At 38.7% G+C, this 20,464-nt stretch overlaps 2 protein-coding genes across 4 annotated transcripts in view; both read right to left on the reverse strand.

Annotated features, from left to right (window-relative positions):
• Positions 1-4,676, reverse strand: part of LOC110174242 (protein argonaute-3) — a 54,660-nt gene extending 49,984 nt beyond the window's left edge. For all 3 annotated transcript variants that reach the window (XM_055164131.1, XM_055164129.1, XM_055164132.1), the window contains exon 1: positions 3,961-4,676. In XM_055164131.1, coding sequence (XP_055020106.1) covers positions 3,961-3,979 — 19 coding nt within the window. In that variant the 5' untranslated portion in view covers positions 3,980-4,676. The remainder of the gene's footprint in view (positions 1-3,960) is intronic.
• Positions 4,677-5,401: 725 nt separating this feature from the next.
• The window catches only part of ago1 (argonaute RISC component 1), a 29,990-nt gene continuing 14,927 nt past the window's right edge, over positions 5,402-20,464 (reverse strand). The window contains exons 9-19 of the mRNA XM_055164133.1: positions 20,210-20,329; positions 19,094-19,216; positions 18,888-19,021; positions 17,882-18,066; positions 16,809-16,968; positions 15,852-15,942; positions 12,893-13,087; positions 12,565-12,699; positions 11,647-11,748; positions 9,653-9,852; positions 5,402-8,685 (exon numbers count right to left, since the gene is read on the reverse strand). Coding sequence (XP_055020108.1) covers positions 8,577-8,685; positions 9,653-9,852; positions 11,647-11,748; positions 12,565-12,699; positions 12,893-13,087; positions 15,852-15,942; positions 16,809-16,968; positions 17,882-18,066; positions 18,888-19,021; positions 19,094-19,216; positions 20,210-20,329 — 1,554 coding nt within the window. The 3' untranslated portion in view covers positions 5,402-8,576. The remainder of the gene's footprint in view (positions 8,686-9,652; positions 9,853-11,646; positions 11,749-12,564; positions 12,700-12,892; positions 13,088-15,851; positions 15,943-16,808; positions 16,969-17,881; positions 18,067-18,887; positions 19,022-19,093; positions 19,217-20,209; positions 20,330-20,464) is intronic.

Below are 20,464 nucleotides of genomic sequence, written 5' to 3' on the forward strand. Positions count from 1 at the left end.
ATTCTATCCATCTATCTCTCTAGTTCTGTTTTTTTCTTCAGTATCAATACTTAAAATTATATATATGTTTTTGGCAAACCATTTAAAAGGAACTGTAAGCTTTGTAAGATTTTGATTTTATAAACATGATCCAACAGTGTCCCCAGATTTGAGGTAGGGATAGATCAAACCAAATGTAGCTTTTAATGATTGTATGCTGATTTATTCTTAATTAATAAAACATTAGACATGGCCAAGTTGTTTTGGTTCTAAAGACGATTATTACAGAACGCAAAATGAGCCTCAACTGAGTTTCTCATTTGGTTTTCCAGTTTCAGCGCTGAAATTCGGTTGGTTTAAGCCTAAAGGACTGAATCTTGCCAACTGTGCATTACATAGCATGCATAGAGTATCATCAAATGTACCTAGGAATGCACTGATCCAGCTTTTATTGTTCTGATACCAATGTCTACATTTTGGTTTTAAGTATCTGCTGATACCCGATATCAACCTATTATACTAGGACAAAGATTGAATTATGATTTACTTCCTTTAATAAGAAATAGCTTATGGTATATATTTAGTCTTTTGCTATTTGTCATTTAAAGGAACCACAACTTCGAAAAAATACAAGGTCAATATCTGGAGGTGTTTGAGATGAACCTTGGCCAGTAAATCGTCATAATAGACCAATTTATATACCAAAATGGGATATCGACTAAACAGATATCTTGGAACTGATGTTCGATCCATCAAAAATGTCAGTATCTGATACCAGTATTATATCAGTGCATCCTTAAGTGTACCTAACAATAACTACTTAATACAGAACAAAATACTGCAGCAAAAATAATATATATCTGAAATGTGATACTTTCTGACCTAAACTTACATACATGGTCTAAAGGGCGCGCTCAGTTTGTAATGTTACACAGTGTGGGAGGTGTCCTTAAAACCTACTTTAGTGCTAATGAGACCACAGAGGAAGAGGAGGAGGAAGAAGAGGGAAGGATGTGATCCCAACTTACTAATGGATCAAATGTCAGCGGCCATTAAGAGTATGTAAGGTCTGGAAGAACTGCTATAGTAAAACAAAAGTTTACCAAAATAATCTTCCAATCACCACAACAGAAACATATGTTTTTTTTATAAGTGCAGTGGTCAAATATATAAAGGTCTTGGAGTCAGCAGGCCACAAATCTAGAACCTCCAATCGTATGGCACAATGTAGGATTATCAAAAGCATCGAAAAGTACATACTAATCGATACTTAAGATAGATTCTCATTTGAGCAGATATCGATGCTAAAAAAGTCACATTCACGGGACAGAAATTATTAATGAACCAGTCCTAAATAGTTTTAGAATGATCTTGAGCTGTATCAGAACAAGTATAAGACCACACAGACTAGTACACGCCCATGGTTCACTATGGAACCTACCTGGACGGCTGAGGGATTACATAGATTTAAGTCCACATGGTAATATAAAAGAAAGTGCTATGATTTAATGCTAAAAATCACATTCTATTGTCCAAAGAAGGAATGTTTTTAATTATCATTGGGTATTGGTATGGAGTATAAGTCTATTCTTTAGTATCACAATCAAGTATGACATAGTATTGTGGCATTATTAGTACAAAGATAAGTATTGCTGCTATTACATTGAAATTTATGCCTTCACATTTTCATTTCATTGTACAATTTTTAAATGCATCCAGGAACATTTCAGCGTTTCAGAGAACAGACATTATTTGCTAACACAGATGACCCCCGTACATTTTAGAACATGATTGTAGAGGTATTGTGGGTTCATTTTATTTATTTATTTTTTAATTTTGTAGAAGACTGCCTGTAGGATCTATGTAGCTGTGCAAGTTCAAACAGTGAGCTCGATCTATACTTTTTTTTTGTTTTTATGACTGATGCCAATAGTTATGAATCCAGAGAAAATGAAGGCCTATAAACTCTGTTGGTTTTTTTTGGCCTGATGTATAAAGACAATTTTAATTATTTTCCCCAAATTATATGATTTGAAATGACTCATCCACAAACCTGTTTTCTTACAAGGTGGATACAAGAGCTGTGTAGTCATGTTTTGTGTAGTGCTCTTCGCATTCAAATAAAGCGTGATGCCTTCTTTAAACAAAATAAAATATCGACCTCTGCAAGAGATTTAAGACCAACAGCAAAAACTGCATATATTTTCTAACCGATATACCGATTGAGCTCTAATTTCGATTCCATTGCAATATATTGTCCAGCCCTAAGAATGCCTCACACATACAACTTAAAGGTGCACTATAACTTTTCTGGCATGGCACCTGCTCATCTCTCTGGTACTTTACATAGAATGTTCCGCAGCATTTCATTAAAATTGTCTCCATTGTGCCAAGCCAGGCCAAGTTACAGGTGATATCTGTGGAGAGGTGAACTCCCTCACAGTAAGAATGTGTGTAGTGTTTACTATAAAAAAAAACTACAAATTATAAATTAATAATATAAAGTTGTAATGCCAAACTGTGGAACATTCCAAACAAGCAGGTATAAAGCTACGTATAGCGTCATCTTTAAAGGTGCGTTGTGGCCCATCAAATGCTTTTCTCCAAGGAGAGGTTATTCCTTTGTCTGGAACATTTCAGAGTATGGTATTAAACCTTTCTATCTTCATGGAGGCCAAACCAGGCCAACTTACAGGTCAGATCTGTAAGTTGGCCTGTAAGTTGTAATTGAGTAAATGTAAGGCAGACGTGGCATTTCTATAGAAACAAGAAGATGACAGACCGTCCACCAGATAAGTTACACAATGCACCTTTACCCAAATCAACTTCCTCTTTAACAATAGGGACTATACCAGAGCATCTTGATTAAACAGTGTGGGTGGGCTACTGGGCTTCTGACTGTTAATACAGGGGAATACCAGGGCATCTGGTAGTGGCAACGGGAGCCCACACACCTGCCTAATGGTGAAGAGGAATTTACAAAGCGAGCACTACACAAGCCTCTGGGAAATTACACAGACTTTACTAATTACAAATTGTCAGCATCAAATTGAGAGTTGGAGTCATTGTTGCATGAAGAGACAGTCAAACCATCTCAACCCTGACTCATAGTTTGTACAGTTTACCATTTCTGTCACACTAGAGTAGTTTATAACAGAAGATGCTATTATCTGATGTGCTATACTCTCATTTGCAGTTTCTTAAAGGTGCACAGTGTAACTTTTCTGAAGAGGGTCCGCAACCTGTTGGTTTCAATGGAGGTGTTAATGTTTGGTTTAAATTATCCAAAATATGGTATTAAACTAATCTGTCTTGCATTTATCTAACTACAGGCGTTATTTATTGCTCAAAAATATCTTAAAAAACATACATTCTTATTGTGAGTGGGGTCGCATCTCCACAAATTTAACCTATAATTTGGCTTGCAAGTCCCTATGCAAGATTTTTAAGTTTATGGCCACACTGTGGAACATTCTAGGGACATCTCCATGGAGACAAGCAGGTGGCGAACCCCAAGCTAAAAAGTTACACCTTTAAATGCCTCTTAAAATTAACATGGACCATGAACCATAAGACGAGACCAGACAGTTAAAGCTGCACTATTATGGACAGTAAAAATAATGTAGCATAATTTTCAAGGCATTTTATAGCAACAAAACACTTATAATTACATGAGTGCAAAGTTTCCATCCACATTGAGGAACAGTCCAGACAAGGCAATCTCCATGGAGACAAGCAGGTAGTAGATCACGCACAAAAAAGTTACGTAGTGCACCTTTAACGAATAGAAAACTCAGGGTAGTGGTGATACCCAAATACCCATAATTATGTATTGTGACAATCTCTGAATAATCTTGATAGAAAAATGACGTCGTAACTTATCTAATTTATAAATATGTAACATGTTTGGTTAGTAATTTGTGTAGAAAAGGAGTGTGTTGCTGTCGTAAACGTGTCGTCAGTGCGTTACGGCGGATTTACCTGTAGTTCCGATTTCCATTCATGAGGTCTGTGCCCGGTTCACTCCCGGCTCACACTTGTCAAATATCTTGGACTCTGCCTCCGTTCAACCCGGTGTCTCCTTCGGCTTAACGCCCTCCCGCTCCCCGCTCTCCCTCTTCCTCTCCTCCGCGAACTGTCCCACGGGCCCCCTCGTCGGTACGGTGGTAACGGTGTAGCTTCACCGGTCGGGGCTGTTCCGCGTCCCCACTTTTACGCACGTATCCAGTGGGGGAGCAAGTGCCACGGCTGCGGCTACTGGCTGCTAGTTAGCCCCTTTAGCTCGCTAGCCCGGGATTAGAAAGTGCCAGGAGCAGAATGGACGTGCTGTCAGGATATCATCACAGCGGCTTCAGTTGCTTCATATGAATAAACAGCAAGAACCGATGCGTAAATTGGACGACATAAATTCGAGTCGACGGTAAAGGCAAGCGACAGTCGGGTTAGCGCAGTCGGTAATTAGCTTCTCCTGGCTCCGCTGGTGGATAGTTCTTCTTGACAGACGATGGGAGTTTAGTGACGTTAAAAACAACCCGTGACACGATCTGGTTTATCTAGCAGCATCTCCAGAACAAAATCTTTGTCTGTAGGCGTTGTTCTAGTAGAAAAATAAAGCTGTCAAGTCCAGGGAGAATGCGCCGACAAGAGTTCGAATTTTCGGTCTGGATGACAGATCAACTCTGCGGAGCTAAATATGGTGAAGTTGCCTTGCTGACACCGACAGGAAGAGGTGGACCCGAGCCTGCACGTCAGAAGTTCACTCCGCCTTCATCTAAGAGCACATTATATATCTACGAAGCATCCCACCTTTATTACACCACTATGAATACATTTACGCGCACTTTTAATCCATTATTGCATTACGCTTTTCAGAACAAGGTACCCATAGCATGGTTAAAGGTCCTATATTACACAAAATTTACTCTTGTGAGCTTTAAGACATGTTATAATATAGTTACCTCATTATAAACACACTTGGAGTTGTGTTTTGTTTCATTCACACATTTTTAAGTAACCCTTTATTAAGTCTGTGTACATCTCCAAAGCTCAAATGCTCTATTCCACCTTGTGATGTCATGTACTGGTAGTTCTCAAGTTAATAGCTACCTTTTAGTTTTTATTTCAGTAGAGGTTGGCAATTCCAAGGCTGAACTCATCCCAAAGATTCCAGTGAAGGTGTATGGAGTTTAAAAACACGGTGGAGCACTTTCTGTGTTACCACATGACATCACAAGGTGGAACAGATGCAAGGTTGTGTTAAACATGTGTAAAAGAAACAAAACTCAAGGTATGTTTGTGATGAGGAAATTATAACATACATCAGAAAATAGCATAATATGGGCTCTTCAAAATTTAGCAACTGAAATCACAACACAGATTTAATAAAAAACAATTTTATTTTCTTTAAAAAATAACCCTCCCCAACATACAGAGCCAAAATAGTATGCTTCCATGTCCTTTCATTCAAATGTATTGGGAAGTGCTTTGACAAGGACTGTTCTTGATCAGTGGCTTCGATATTGCTTAGTCAGACAGTGAGGCTGCGTGGAGAGAAGAGCCCTCTCCGCTGTCCACATGATGCATTGGAAGGGGGGACAGTCACTGGTCGCCCCCGGTTACAAGGTGGGGGGGACTGTCAATGGTCACCCCCAGTTACAAGGTGCTTTGTGGCTTCAGTGAGTGAAGGACTGCATCTGGATTCAGTGGTGCTGGATAATGCCCCCAGACTCATTTTTTTAAGTACAGAAAGGGGGTAGGAACACTGGCCCCCGACTGTGACAGGCCCAGCTTTGGGTGAGCCGGAATACATAACAGGTTAATATTATATATGCATTTATATATACAAATCACCTTGGACACAATGAAGAATCAGTAAAATGGTGTACAAAGGCATTTTGATTACGCAAGTTCATAAAGATGATTTAAAAATCACACTTATCTGATCTCTTTTGATCCCTTTCATCTCAAAGGGCTTTACCCATCAGACAAGGTTTGAGGCGCTTTAAGGGCATCTGAGGTGGAACTTTGAGACAGTCTCTACAGTGCCCTCTTGAGGATACACTTTGACACTAGTCACAATACTCATATAATAACAAAAAAAAGAAAATAAGCAGTCATTATAACCATTACACAATCGAGGCAAAACAACTGACAGGCAGTGGTGAGCACACAGCTCCTACCTCTAAGAAACCAGAATAAGGTGGCTCAGAATATCCAGTCATAAAAATATTACATGCATTTTTTTCATTAACTCCCAAAAGTGACTAGATGTAAAGGCAGGGCATGTTCCGTAGCTTTAACTGCCCACTCTTTGTAGATGCAGCAGTCCCCTGCCTGTGCCGCCCATGCACACAGAGCACCAATAGGGAGTGGCGGGCACAGGCTGGGGGTCGGGCCAGGAGCGCTGCAGGTGTGGTTCTTCAAAGTCACAACACATCAGGTGATGGGGTGAAATGAAGTGTGGGTCGTAGTGACTATTTTTAGTAATAAGGATAAAAGGACAAGTGCATTAAGAAGTCTGCATACAATGGAAGAGACTCAAGGCAGAGAGATCTGTGCTTCTGCCAACAAGGCTGAGTGACACGTTTTAGTGAGGGGAAGAATCTTTGACTAATGTTGTTACAGTGGAGCGGGTATGTGCACGTGAGAGCTGGAGCGTGTGGGTGGATGTTTAGGGTGCATGCCGAAGCGTAAGCTCTGCTAATACAGGCTGGAATGTGCACAATGATCAGAGCAAGGTCAATGGCTGAATCTTAAGTTCAGCTTTACAGCACTTGTGTGGTCACAGACTTTTGTAGTTGCCTGCATTCAAATCTACTGAGGTGTGTTGACCTTATCTATTGCCTTAGTTGCCTTTTTGTTATGAGAGCAAGTGTAAGTGTGAGAAACGCTATATAATCTATGTCATACTCAGGAAGAAAACTCATCATTTTGCAGCAATTAAACAAAAAGTAAATAAAAGTGCCTCAAAAATCCTAAAAGCAGAAATAAAGATTATCTTCCTGTCTAAGTGCCCGTTTCCATTGGTTGGGATCACTTTTGGCTGGTTAATGCTGGTTTAGGTGCATGGGGTGCAAGTACAATATATTTGACACACTCTAAACAAATGGTCCCTCTACTGTTACTCTATGATGCCTAAGGCTAGTTCTCTAAGGGACGTGCCATCCAGCACAGAGAGTGAAAGAAAATCTCTTCTGTGTCTATGATATGCTATGCCTGCTCCTTGAGTCCCAGGCCAGGAGACTTCAGTGTACAGTACATACTGACAAACTTGTATGTGCAGGACTTGTGGCACCTACATGCTATCACTAAGTGCTAATGTACCATATACTCCAATTCTCCATAATGCAGTAAAAATACTTAAAAACATAATCCCAAAGCATGACATGATCGTAAGTGAATGACACATGTAAGTATGCGCCTAGTGCCACACGTAGGATGCCCACAGGTAAGGACACAAAACACTGGCATCTGGCATTCGGATAGGTTTGGAGGCAGCATCGTGGTGGCAGTAAAAAAAGATATTTTCAGATATTATCTTTTTCTTGCCCATTTCTCCCCTATCCGTAATGCATACTTACATAGATAGGAGTGTGAAGGTAGCTTACAATACTAGGGGTGGCACGGTTCACAAAATTCACGGTTCGGTTTGTATTGGTTTCAAGTCGCGGTTTTTGGTTCTGTATGGTTCTTGTTGTAATTTTTTTCTTTTTAATCTTTAATCTATGGTGTAATGTACTCCTGGGGCAGATCTGTGTCGTCTGAAAGAGCACAGGTCCAGAAAGACTGTTAATTAGTGCTTTAAAATTTACTTTTGAAATCCTCGCATTTGCCTGTTCAGCTGTTAGTTTCACTGTGGGCCTGATACAAGTGGCTAAACGCACCCAGTCAAGTTTGATCGTCTTTCCCATTGACAAACAGAGCCAGTGCTGCGCGTGTATGTTCTGCTGCAGCTGCTGGTGGAGCCGCCTTTGCGTTGACGCGTGGCTGTGGTTTCGCGAGGTTATGCGTGTAAACGCTGATGCGTGCTGTGGAGCCAGGCCCTAAATGACACGGGCGCATCCTCCATCTCCTGGCGGCCGTCTTGTCTTTCTACTTCTCTCCTGCTTGCCATTTCTACACGTAACACGCAGCATTCACCCTCCACACCTCTTCTTTTGTGTCAAAGCGAAACAGGTCACATACGGGCACGAGGCTACCATGTGCAAGCCGGGAACCGTGGAAACCGTGCGGTGCGCACACGTCCTGAACTGTGACCGAATGGTTCGGCTTTTTTCCTGAACCGTGCTACCCCTATACAATACATTTACATATTAATACCCAGGTTTTAAAAAGTCAACATAAAAAGAACAATAGTCCTGGTAAAAGGTAAAAAAAAAAAAAAATCAACAAAAAACATTAAAATGATTCAAACCGTTTGAGTGCATGAGGCTGTAGAGTGCCTGCGTGGCACAGGTGAGGGCATGTTTGTGGTTCTGATGACTCTATGCTCTGTAAAGGGTGTGTAGTGGGAGTCACTGGGGAGAAGGGATGGGGATGAGGTGGCAGTGGGCTAGCTGCAGCCCACAGTAAGTATGAGGTGGGAGGGGTCATGGAGCTCAGGCGAAGTACATGGTCCTCAGTGTGTCATGGTGGATCTGCACGGCTTTGGCCAGAGCCTGAGGGTCCCGGCCATTACTCTGACCGGACACATGGCTGCCCTCTCCACTGTCAGAAAACACAAAACTACATCAGTACTCAGATATTACTGTTTTGTGATTTATGTTATAATGTTGTTTCCTCATCACAAACATACCTAGAGTTGTGTTTTGTTTCATTCATACATGTTTATCACACAAATCCTGCATATTTAGGCTGAGTTCTTCAATCAGACTGAAATCACTCTGTTCCACCTTGTGATGTCATGAGGTAATACAGGAAGTGCTACGCTGTGTTTTTTTTAACTGCATACACTGCATCACCAAAATCATTTGGATAATTTAGCCCTGAAATTTCCAATGTCTACTAAACAAAAGGTAAAAGGAGCTGTTAACTTAGAAACTATAACTTCATGACATCACAAGGTAGAACAGAGCATTTTGAGCTTTGGAGATATAGACAGACTAATAATAAAGGGTTGCTCAAACACGTGTGAGTGAACCAAAACACAACTTCAGGTATGTTTTGGATGATTAAAGCTCAAAAGAGTACATTTTGCTTAACATAGGACCTTTAAGAGAAGAGGTAGCGCGTCACTGGGTTATAAAAAATCTTTAAAAATTAGAGTACAAGATCTCTGTGAGGGTTGAGTAGAAATCTCAGTAGAATGTGGCCCTCAGCATGTAATAAGAGACTTTTAATATTTTCAGTTGTTGTACCTCAGGTCACATTTTTATATAGCACTTTACCACATTCAGGGCACTCAAAGTACTTTACATCACTCACTTATTCACACACACATTCATACACCAGTGTATGCAGACACTGTGGGCGAGGTAGGTTAAGTGTCTTGCCCAAGGACAGTATTCATCTGTGGGAGCTGGAATCCTGACCTGTAGGCCAATCAATCTGACCGCTCAATCAACTTTGTACCTTGTCTCTTTTTATATTATCAAGTAAGGGCCAAATTCTGCTGAGAGTGTTTCAGTACTGATATGTCCTAAATAAACTTTGCCTCCACCTGCATCAGACTCACCTGTCATGTTCTTTGTCCACCAGATGGTAGCGGGCACGGAAGGCTACAAGTCGCGCATAGTAGGCTGGAGCAGGAATGGAGACAGAGCGGGTACAACGCACATACGTGTGGCACAACTGGTAGGTTAAGATCTGCAACTCATCCGCAGTGAAGCGATTGTCGTCCCAAAGCACGTAGTAGTGGGACGGTCTGCTGGTACCCTGAGAAGAGTTTAAATTAAGTGAGCAGACATTAATGATTGTTACCCTGATACACAAAAACCCAAATAGTTCAAACATTAAAAAAAAAAAAAAAAACTTCAGTCACATTTCAGTTACAAGCTTACATTTAGTATGTATAGTGTGTAATTTATATGTAAATATTTGTAAAGTTTTATGATCAATGTAAATAAGCAACCACATAATTTTCGACAAATGTGCTTTCTGTTGTTTACAATGTACATGTATATATGATTATTGTTTCTCTCTTGGCACAAATTCAAAATAAAAACCAATCAATCAATTGACAGTGTGGTGATAATGTACTTAAAAGGTGCATTGTGTAACTTTTCTGGTGGAGAGTCTGTCAAATGCTTTTCTCCATGATGTTATTTCTTTGTCTGGAATGTTTCACAGTATGGTATACCTTTCTATCATCATGGAGATCAAACTAGACCAAGTTACAGGTCAGATCTGTGGAGAGGCGACCCTGCTCACAGTCAGAATGCCTGTTTTTGTAGGTATTTTTGAGCTATAAAACCACCTATAATTTAATAAACATAAGGTAGACTTGTTTAATGCCACACTGTGGCACATTCCAGGCAGACCAATGACATCTCCATAGAAACAAGCAGGTGACAGACCCCTAACCAAAAAAATTACATAGTGCATCTTTAAACATAACTAAACGGCTAATGTCAACTTATACTGATTTTTTTACAGATTTTTTCTAAACCTGAGCTCATTTTGTGTCATTGTAGTTCCAGGAAACAGACTCATCCTGAGTCATGCTCAATCATCAAAACCCAAGAGTTTTGTAAAAAGAAGCACATTCTCCACTATTTGGGAGAGCAGTCTTATTTTTATAACCACAGCCAAATAAAAGTCTAATAATAAATAGTCATCTCTTAGTCATGTGTACATAAGAGAGAGTAAGCATGGAAACATATGGTTTAGTCTATAATAAACCTACAGATTTCTCACTTGTGAATACTAGGGCGTAAGAAAGTCCCACTGCTGTGGCCGATAACCAAGGAAGGCCCACAAATGAATCTAAAATTTTGTTAAAAATATAATGGCAAACTATCTTTTACAGCAATTTAAATTGTTCTGTTTCTTTGTGTAAACATTTAGCCATATAATGCTTTTCCATTTCTATTTTGACTATAGACTGTATAAAGAAGTGGACTAAGCAAGTTTAACATCACCCATACCGTTCAGCTCCAGTCAAATGAAGCTTGCGATGCTAGCTGTTGGAGCCAAGCTTTAGTATATATGAAAGTTTTCTTTTAATGAACAACATAGCAAAAAAGAACCCAACCAGGATTATGTAGAGCAGGTTAATACGAATATTTTAAGACCAAAATGACGAGTCTCGCAGCAGTGAATGGGAGCCAGAGTCAGAAGGAGCTGGAACTGTCTGCATGCGAATTTCGTATTTGGAATGCACCGGCTAGTCTGTTAGCCATGTCCATTTATATATACAGTCAATGATTTTAATGCAATCGTCTCAATATCGATAGACTCGATATCAGCTGTTACCGATACAGAATAATTTGTATCGATATCAGCTGACAGAGATACTTGCAGAGAAATCGCCCATCCCTAGCAAATACATCATCAAAATAGACACAAAACAGGGATTAAATCTGAACTAGACCAGGAACAAACAAAGGACTAAACAAGTGACAAGTGTGAATATACCCAAAAATATTGGCCCATATATTTTACCATTACTTATTTGAGGGGAAAGTTCCAATTTCAAGCCTGTCTGGACATGTGTAGTGTTTGAGTCACCTGTATGCCTGCATGGCTGCACAGGTAGAAGTCAAACTCAAAGGGGTGAGTGATGCTGGTGTCCACTGTGGTCCCTGCAGGAATGTTACCACTCTTTCCAATCTAAAAACAGAAAAGAAATCATGATGGAAACACTTCATTTATAGACTTTATTAAAATAATCTAAATGGCAATAATATTTAATACAGATGAGCAGCTGCTAAAAAGACCATATTAAACATACATGAGTTGTGCTGTTTCATTCACAGATTTTTAACCCACAATTATATTTAGTTTAGTTTAGTTTAGTTTACTTCTTTCAAACAGAAAACAGTCTGTTCCACCCTATGATGTCATGTGATACTACAGGAAGTGCTCCACTCTGTTTTTAAACTCCATACACCTTTATTACAATCTGGATAATTTCAGCCTTGGAATTGCCCATCTCCACTTAACTAAAGGTAAAAGGTAGCGGTTAACTTAAAAACTACCACTAGATGACATCACAAGGTGAAACAGAGCATTTTGAGGTTTGGAAATGTAGACAGAGTAATAATAGAGGGTTACTCAAACATGTATAAATGAAACAAAACTCAACTCCAGGTATGTTTTGATGAGGTAACGATATTATAACATGACTAAAAGCTCATAAGAGTCATTTTTTTTGCATAATAAAGTACCTTTAATACAGATGAGGGGGACGCTAAAAATAATATAGTTAAAATGCAGACTCTTGTTGTAATTGAGTCAGTCTGTGGATCTAGTAAATAATAAAAATGATCAGGATCACCATTTGTGAATTCATCTTTTGAATGTTGCATGACAAAGTACTATGCCATCAATTAATTCAAAAAAAATTAATAATAAAAGTAATATGCTATCAATCAAAACCCCCATCTGGTATTGTGACATCATTGCATTCATAGTTTGATGTCTTACCCTTTCAGACTTGTCAGCACAGAAGAGGCGCGTGTGGTGGCGTTTTTGCACTACAATATAGGTAATGCCCGGCTGGTAATCCTTCTCCAGTTTGATACATGCGTCCCTGATGGCCAGGAGCTCATAGTGCAGAATCTGAGGAACATTATTGAAGAGAAAGTTGTGGGAGCATTATTAACGTCTTTGTACTGTCTTTGTACAATAGATAGGTGTAGACAGAAGTGTTGTCATGATACTAAAATTCCAAACTACTTTTATACTAAGGAATAGACTCGATAGTCAATACCAATAGTCTTTTTACAACCCTTATACATATATACCCTTATACCTGTGGCAGCTGTCCCTCGGGCACTCCATCCCTGTAGAAGATGATCCTGGTGGGCTTGAAGCGCGTGGATTTGTAAAACTGGATTAACAGTTCTCGCACCATGTAAGACAAATCCTCAATGATCTCCTGTCTGGGCCTTTGCACCCGCACAGTGGCACAATATCTGCTGGGGTGGGCGTCCATACTGCCTACCACCTGTAAATACACAACAGAGAGCTCAGTGAATAATATAATAACTATGACTGTACTAATCTCCAAAACAATGACAGGCTAGGGATGCACCCATCTAATAATGGAATCATATTTTGGCACTGATGATGAAAAAAATGGCTGTCTTAGATATCAGCTTCCAAATATTGACTCCTCCTGGTTGGTCTTATAAATTGATGTAATAAGAGTGTTTATTGGGCATGGTCGGAATTGGTATCGGAACTGAATAAGCTGGATCAGTGCATCCCTATAATAGGCATAAAGAAACATATAGCTTCTAAAACTACAAAGATCAAAAATAAAATACATAAAAAAATGTAATTTAGATAGGTACAGGCTCAGTGTCATGGCAGGCTGTTGATTTGCCTGTTTGACCAGGTCGGTATGTCTTGCTTAATTGGGTAATATTTATGTAATGAGGAAAACTCAAATGTGTGCTCAGACTGCTCTTTGTTTTGTGTGTTGTGTTAAAATGTTGAAAATGTAATCAAATATGTAATAAAAAATAATAAAATAAAATAGTAAATAAAATATTATATACAAATGAAATAAATAAATAATTAATAAATATGTAACAACACATTTTTCGTCACAGAACAGTTCATACTTTCTCTGTAGGACTCTGGCATCTCTTGTTGTCGCTAAGCAACAGCACAACCAACCAGAGCCCAGCTGAGTCCAAGGGCAGGAGAGAGGCTTACGTCATTTCCTCTGAGAACGTCAATATGAACCGTCTCTCTGTCTCCATTGTCCCTCACAAAGTCTGAGCCATTGTTTTATATGTGTTTTTCTGATGAGTTTGTAAAACTACACAGTGAGAGCCATTGATGTCACAATAAAGTCTTAAATATGCAAATAAAAGTGGGAAAAAGTACAACATTTCGTAATATTAAACGCTTGAATTTTTGTTTTATGTTATGCCTTAAAGGTTTACTGTGTAACTTCCATGGGGAGGGTCCACCACCTGCTTGTCTCTGTGATGACATTATTGCTTTGTCTTGAATATTCCGCAGTACACAAGTAAACATATCAGTTTTCTATTAAAGTTGTTTTTATTGCTCAGGAATACCTTGAAATCCATTCCTCCATTCATCCATTACCTCTCCATAGATTTGGCCTGTAACTTTGCTTGGTGGCGTCACATGCTTGTTATTATGGAAATGGCCAAATCTAATACCATACTCTGGCACAGTTCAGACAAAGCCATAACAATAATCTCTAGAGACAAGGAAACAAGGAAACAAGGAAAATGTACAGGAATATGGGCCCTTCAAAAAAATATTGATTATCTACAAACCAATAATACTTGAAATGCTATAATAACCCATGTCTCAGTCTCATAACCTATATTTATTTTAAATATAATTTGCATTTTTTTCCATGCAAAATCGATTTCTGGCTGCTTCTGTATGTAATGTTATGGAGAACTGATTTGAATAGGCAAATGTCTTGTCTTGGCCAACAGCATAATTTTTCAGTAGTATTGGCTCTGTGCACAGCAGTGTGCTTGCGAGCTCACTGTGTCTTTAAGCGAACAGTCACTTTTATTAAAATCGTGAAACAGAAAATATTAAACAACCTATTAAAATTCAAATTAATTAAAGTCAAGCTTACCCAATAATTTTTAAATGTAGATAACTTCAGTTTGTGATGTTGTTCTAATCATTATTATGCTAGGGGGGACAGAATTTCAAAATAAAAAACTGGTACATCCAATTTTTTGGTGGGTGGCAATAATAAAATTGTGAAACGAGTGCGTAAATAAGGAAAACTGTTATGCAGAGACCATTCATGACTAACATTTTTAAGCAGCTTTTCTGTATTTTACCTAAACAACCAACAATTTATGCCTCTCTTTACTGTTGGTGGGTAGAAAAATGGGTCAAAAATAGGGACACCTGGAGAGACATTTCTTGTATAAAACTGGGACAAATCAGTGGTGTTAGATAAATCTGCTGGGACAGGGGACACAGGGCTCAAAACTGGGGCTGTCCCAGGTAAATAAGGACATCTGGTCACCTTATAATTATGTCTCAAAATTAGCATTAGCATTAGTATTTAGACACAAACCCCTTTCTAAAAGCAGAAGTGTCCTCCGCTGAAGTATTCATTTTATTTGTGTAATTTTTAACATGTTGTCAGTAACATCAACCCACAACTGTGTCCAAGGCCTTATTTTTAAAGGTGCATTGTGTAACTTTTATGGTGGAGGGTTTATCAAATGCTTTTCTCCATGGAGATGTAATTGTTTTGTCTGGAATGTTTCATAGTATGGTATTAAACCTTTCTATCTCCATGGAGACCAAACCAGACCAAGATACAGATCAGATTTGTGGAAAAGCCTGCTCACAGTCAGAATGCCTGTTTTTCTAGGTATTTTTAAGCTATAAACCCACCTGTAATTTAATATATGTAAGGTAATATAATATATGTATCTGTTTAATGTCATACTGGGGAAATTTCCAGGCGCAGCAATGACATCTCCATAGAAACAAGAAGGCGATGAACCCCCAAACAAAAAGTTACACAGTGCACTTTTTAATATGTATTCAATGGAGCACGACTCAGCAAAAAACACAGATACACAACTGGACAGGAAGTAGTGACGCTAAAAGGATGGTTGCCAAGTGATGTTGTGCGCAGAGCCTATTGGAGAATACCGGCTTTATATAGCAGTCTGTTCTTTCTTTTGTCCCCCTGGAGTGAAGGGTCAACAGGTGTTTGATTTGGGCCTTATTGAGACACTTACAGCAGTAATGGAGGGCTTCTTCCCATCTCCAGCAGGGGGATGCGTGACGTCTGCTCCCAGGAAGATAACAGGCTGCTGGAACACGGCAGACCTGACGAAACAAGGCAAAAGGAGAATTAAGACTCGCTAATTAAAAATAAATAACACAGGGCTGGTTTTAATTTGTTGTTGGAGTCTATGTTTAATTAATTTGTGTTTATAGAAGTAGTGTTATGAGAAATGGAAAAGCATTAAAGGTCCTATGTTAAGCATAATTGATGCTATTAGGCTTGTTAGAATGTTGTTACCTCATCAAAAACGTACCTGGAGTTGTGTTTCATTTCATTCACACATGTTCAAGTGATCTTGGTTTATTAGTCTGTCTATCTCCAAACCTCAAAGTGCTCTGTTCCATCTTGTGATGTGATGAAGCAGTAGTTTTCAAGTTAACAGCGACCTTTTACCTTTAGTTTAGCTGAGATTGGCAGTTCCAGGGCTTAAAGGTGTATGGAGTTAAAAAACACAGTACAACACTTCCTATATTGCCACATGACATCATAAGGTGGAACAGAGTGTTTCCATCTTGGGAGAAAAACTGTAAATATGCAGGGTTTGTGTGTTTGAAAACTTGATTTTGCATAACAGGTCTGTGTTAACAACAGGTACTAACTCACCAAGTAAAATTTGAAAAACATGAAGAATGCAAAAGAAAGCACATTATGTTTAATTAGAAGATGGGGGTGGGATTAAATATGTTTTTCTTCTTCCCACTCCTTTTTGGGCATTTTTTTTTTTATGTTGTTCTTGTTTCTGTTGATACGTTTGCACTGTCAGTATGGATGATACTACGTTCCATTGCAAAAGACAGTAAAATGTTTACTTGCCCTATAAATAAATACAATAAAACAAATAAAACACATTTAAAAGCCAGAAAAGTCAGATTAAATATTTGTAAAGAAGATAAAAACTTGAGAATACCGCTGATGAGGGACCAGGATGTTGTTGATGCCTCCCAGCTTGACGTTGATCTTGAGGCAGAGGTTGGAGAGGGTCTGAGGAGATGTCTTCACCACATTCTTCACCTGAACGCACTGTGTGGCCATGCCCAGCAGAGTGTCCCCAACTCGCTTCACTTCAGCTAAAATACAAGATTATACTTTAGTTTAACTTTACTAAATCTCAAAGATAGGGGGAAATGTATTGCAATTTTGTTAATTAAAAGGTCCTATATTTCGCAAAATGTACTCTTGTGAGCTTTAAGCCATGTTATAATGGTGTTATCTCCCCAAAAACAAACCTAGAGTTGTGTTTTGTCTCTTTCACATATATTTGAGTAATCCTGCATTGCTAGTCTGTCTACATCTCCAAAGCTCAAAATGTCCTGTTCCACCTTGTGAAGTGTTCAGTAGAGATTGGCAGGCAACTCCAGGGCTGATGTTATCCAAATGATCATCACAAGGTGGGACAGAGTGTTTTCTGTTATAAAGAAGAACTCTAAAGCCTAAATATGCAGGGTTTGTGTGTTAAAAAAGAGTGGATGAAGCAAAACACAATTCCAGGTATGTTTGTGTTGAAAAAACAACATAAAAACATACTGTAGATCAGAAAATAGCATAATATCTGCTCTTTAAAGGTGCATATAACTTTTCTACTGAAAGCCCACTACCTGTTTCCATGGAGATTGCTTTTCTAGAAACATTCAACAATAAACCTTTCTTCATTGAGACAAAAAGGGAACACCACTAAGTTACAAGTTACAGGTCAGATCTCTGGAGAGGCAGGCATGCTCACAGTATGAATACGGATTAAGGTATTTGAGCAATAAAAACATTGGGAATTTAATTAATGCAAGATAGATAAGTTGAATGCCACACTAATAAACCTTTGAGGCAAAACAACAAAACATCTCTATGAAAGCAACAAGTGATAAACCCTCCATCAGAAAAGTTACAGTTACACAGTGTGCCTTTAATAGCAGGATAATTCAATTTTTTAATTCATAATAAAGGCCTCTAAAATCAAAGCTATTTAATTGTGCAAACAGAGTATACCATAGACAGGAGTTTTTCCGGGGAGGATGACAATGATGAGTTGCAGTCCAGAGTATGTGTTTTTGAGGTGTCTGAACATGGGCTCCACGCTGTCTGCTCCCTGGGCATATTTACAGAAACAAGGCTGGCCCTGGATTGGCATCCCAGCATCCTTTGAGATCTTACGCAGCTGGTCTGTGAAGTTCCTGTAAAGCACACAAAAATAATTGGTATATTTTATTATAATGTCATAGTTATGTTTTAATATAATGTTAAAGATGCTCTATTTATGTTATTTTAGTTTATATTTTGTCTTGTAATGTTCCACAACACGACATCAACCTTTATAAACTGCCATGGAGACAAGCAGGTGATGCCACCAAGCCAAGTTGGAAGTCAGACCTCACAGTAAGAATGTTTTCCAGGGAAATATTTATGAGCAGTAAAAACATCTGAAATTAAATAAATCCCATGCACTTTTAATGCCATACCGTGAAACATTCCATGCAAAGTAACAAAAACTCCATGGAGTCACAGGTCCAACACAGTTAGATAGTGTACCTTTAAAGCAAGGGTCTCCACAAAATAAAAATTGCTGAGAGCTACTATCGTTAGTGGTTGTAAAAAATAAAGTTAATATAAGAGCAACAGCAAACTTTAGATGGGGTACAGTTAGATGCCTATAAAACATAATATAACATGTTGCATTTATTTCTGCACATACTTATCTGAAGTATACAGTTACAGTGGTAAATAGGGATGTCTTGAATAAAATATTAATGTTCCTAAATGATTTGAAAGAGGATGGAGAGCTACTTTTAATAGTAGTAGCAGTTACAGGTTGGAGACCCCTACTTTGAAGAGATCACATGTTATTAATGTAACTCTGAGACCAAACCAAGTCTATACAGTTAATTACACTTTGAATACAGTCACGCCAACTAGTGATAAAGTAGCCAGTTTAAGATAAGCACTGTTCTATAAAAAGTCTATCCCCTCTGGACTATTCCCACTGTTTAGTACTTACTTAAGGACTTCCTCTCTGCACTGTTTCTGTGGGGCAAAGCATGCGATGGCCCACACTTTGATCTCAATGCCGTTATAAAACTGCTTCCCCCTCATGTCCCAGACTCCCTGGTTGGGGGTAGCAATAGCACGATTCTGCAGACACAAAATTCAATCATTAGCATATTTTCACATTTGAATGACTATTCAAAGAGAAACCGGCCTTACCCGTCCTCCATACTGTAAGATAGGAGCTGGGAGCACCCTGCCTGTCACCTCGGCCATGTCATCCTTCACTTTGATCCCAAACTCCTGGATGTATGGGTCCAGGTTGAAGTTTGCATTCTTCATCTAAAAAACACAAAGACAATATATTATCAGATGTTAAATATCCGGTTTCCTGGTGCTAAATGAGCATTACGTCATAGGATTTTCCATTCCCAAGACATTTTAGACATTGTGTAAACATTGCTCTTCAATAGTTTGCATAGATGTGAAGTTATAACATTCTATTCTGAGAACTTAAGCTTGTCAAGATAAAAAAAAAAAAGGAAGCATGATATAAAGAACTATCTTGATAAAAGATAATGTTGACTTTACGCTATTGACGCATAAATATGCACTATCATGACACGCCTATAGGACCCCATAGCAGACATAGTGGGTCATAGTTTGGCCAGGCTAATGCTTAGTACCTCTGTGCCAATACTGTTTGATGTGGCAGAACTCAATAGTCACAAAGATCCACAAGTTCTCTCAGTACAGATCAACTTTGGTAAAATAACTGTATTCACTTTTGCATGGTAAATAATATGTAGGATAGATTGCGGTCAGTTGACAAAGGATTAGGCAATGAGGTAGGTAGCAGTTACCTTAAGGTTGTTTCCAGACTTTATACTTATACTCTCACTTGCATCATATTGTTCACAGTCTAACAATATTCTTAGTCGAGTACAATTCTTGGTTAGTCTTCCCTCTGTGAGAAAGTCTTGTCCTTCAAATTCTATTAACTTCAAATTCGATCAGATATTACTTTTAGTTTTAGCTTCCTAAAATATTTTTTCTGTTACTGGAGTAATGTTTTGCACCACTACTGTGTGTTTCTATTTTGTAATAAAAATATTTAAAGTAATTCTACCCTAAGTGGAGAACTTCATTTTCCTGGCTACTTTACCCCTATCATAAGTGTTTTGTACATCCAATACCTCATGAAAACATAATTTCCAAAATACTGGGTCTGTTTTTTCTGATTGGATCATTTCATTGTAATATTGTCCGCTTTGTTTGAGCTGAAATTTTGAAATAATTAAATCCTTATAAAAATTCTCAAATAAATCAACTCACCAGGCGGCTGATCTCCTCTTGTCTGTCTGGAGCAGAGCGGGCAGTGGCTTTGATCATAGTGGAGGTCTGATTATCCGTCAGTTTCTTGATACACCTCTGGCCTGCTACAATATTACACACCTAGTACGAAAGAACAAGAAACATGTACTCCATGGTTACACTGTTAATACTCTTTCAAAGGTGCACTAAGTAACTTTTCGGTTAAGGGTCAGTCATCTTTTTGTTTCTATAGCTACATCATTCCTCTGGCTGGAA

This window comes from Boleophthalmus pectinirostris, unplaced genomic scaffold, assembly GCF_026225935.1.
Source record: "Boleophthalmus pectinirostris isolate CB_2022bp ecotype Guang Dong unplaced genomic scaffold, ASM2622593v1 HiC_scaffold_6, whole genome shotgun sequence".
Classification (NCBI taxonomy): Eukaryota; Metazoa; Chordata; class Actinopteri; order Gobiiformes; family Gobiidae; genus Boleophthalmus; species Boleophthalmus pectinirostris.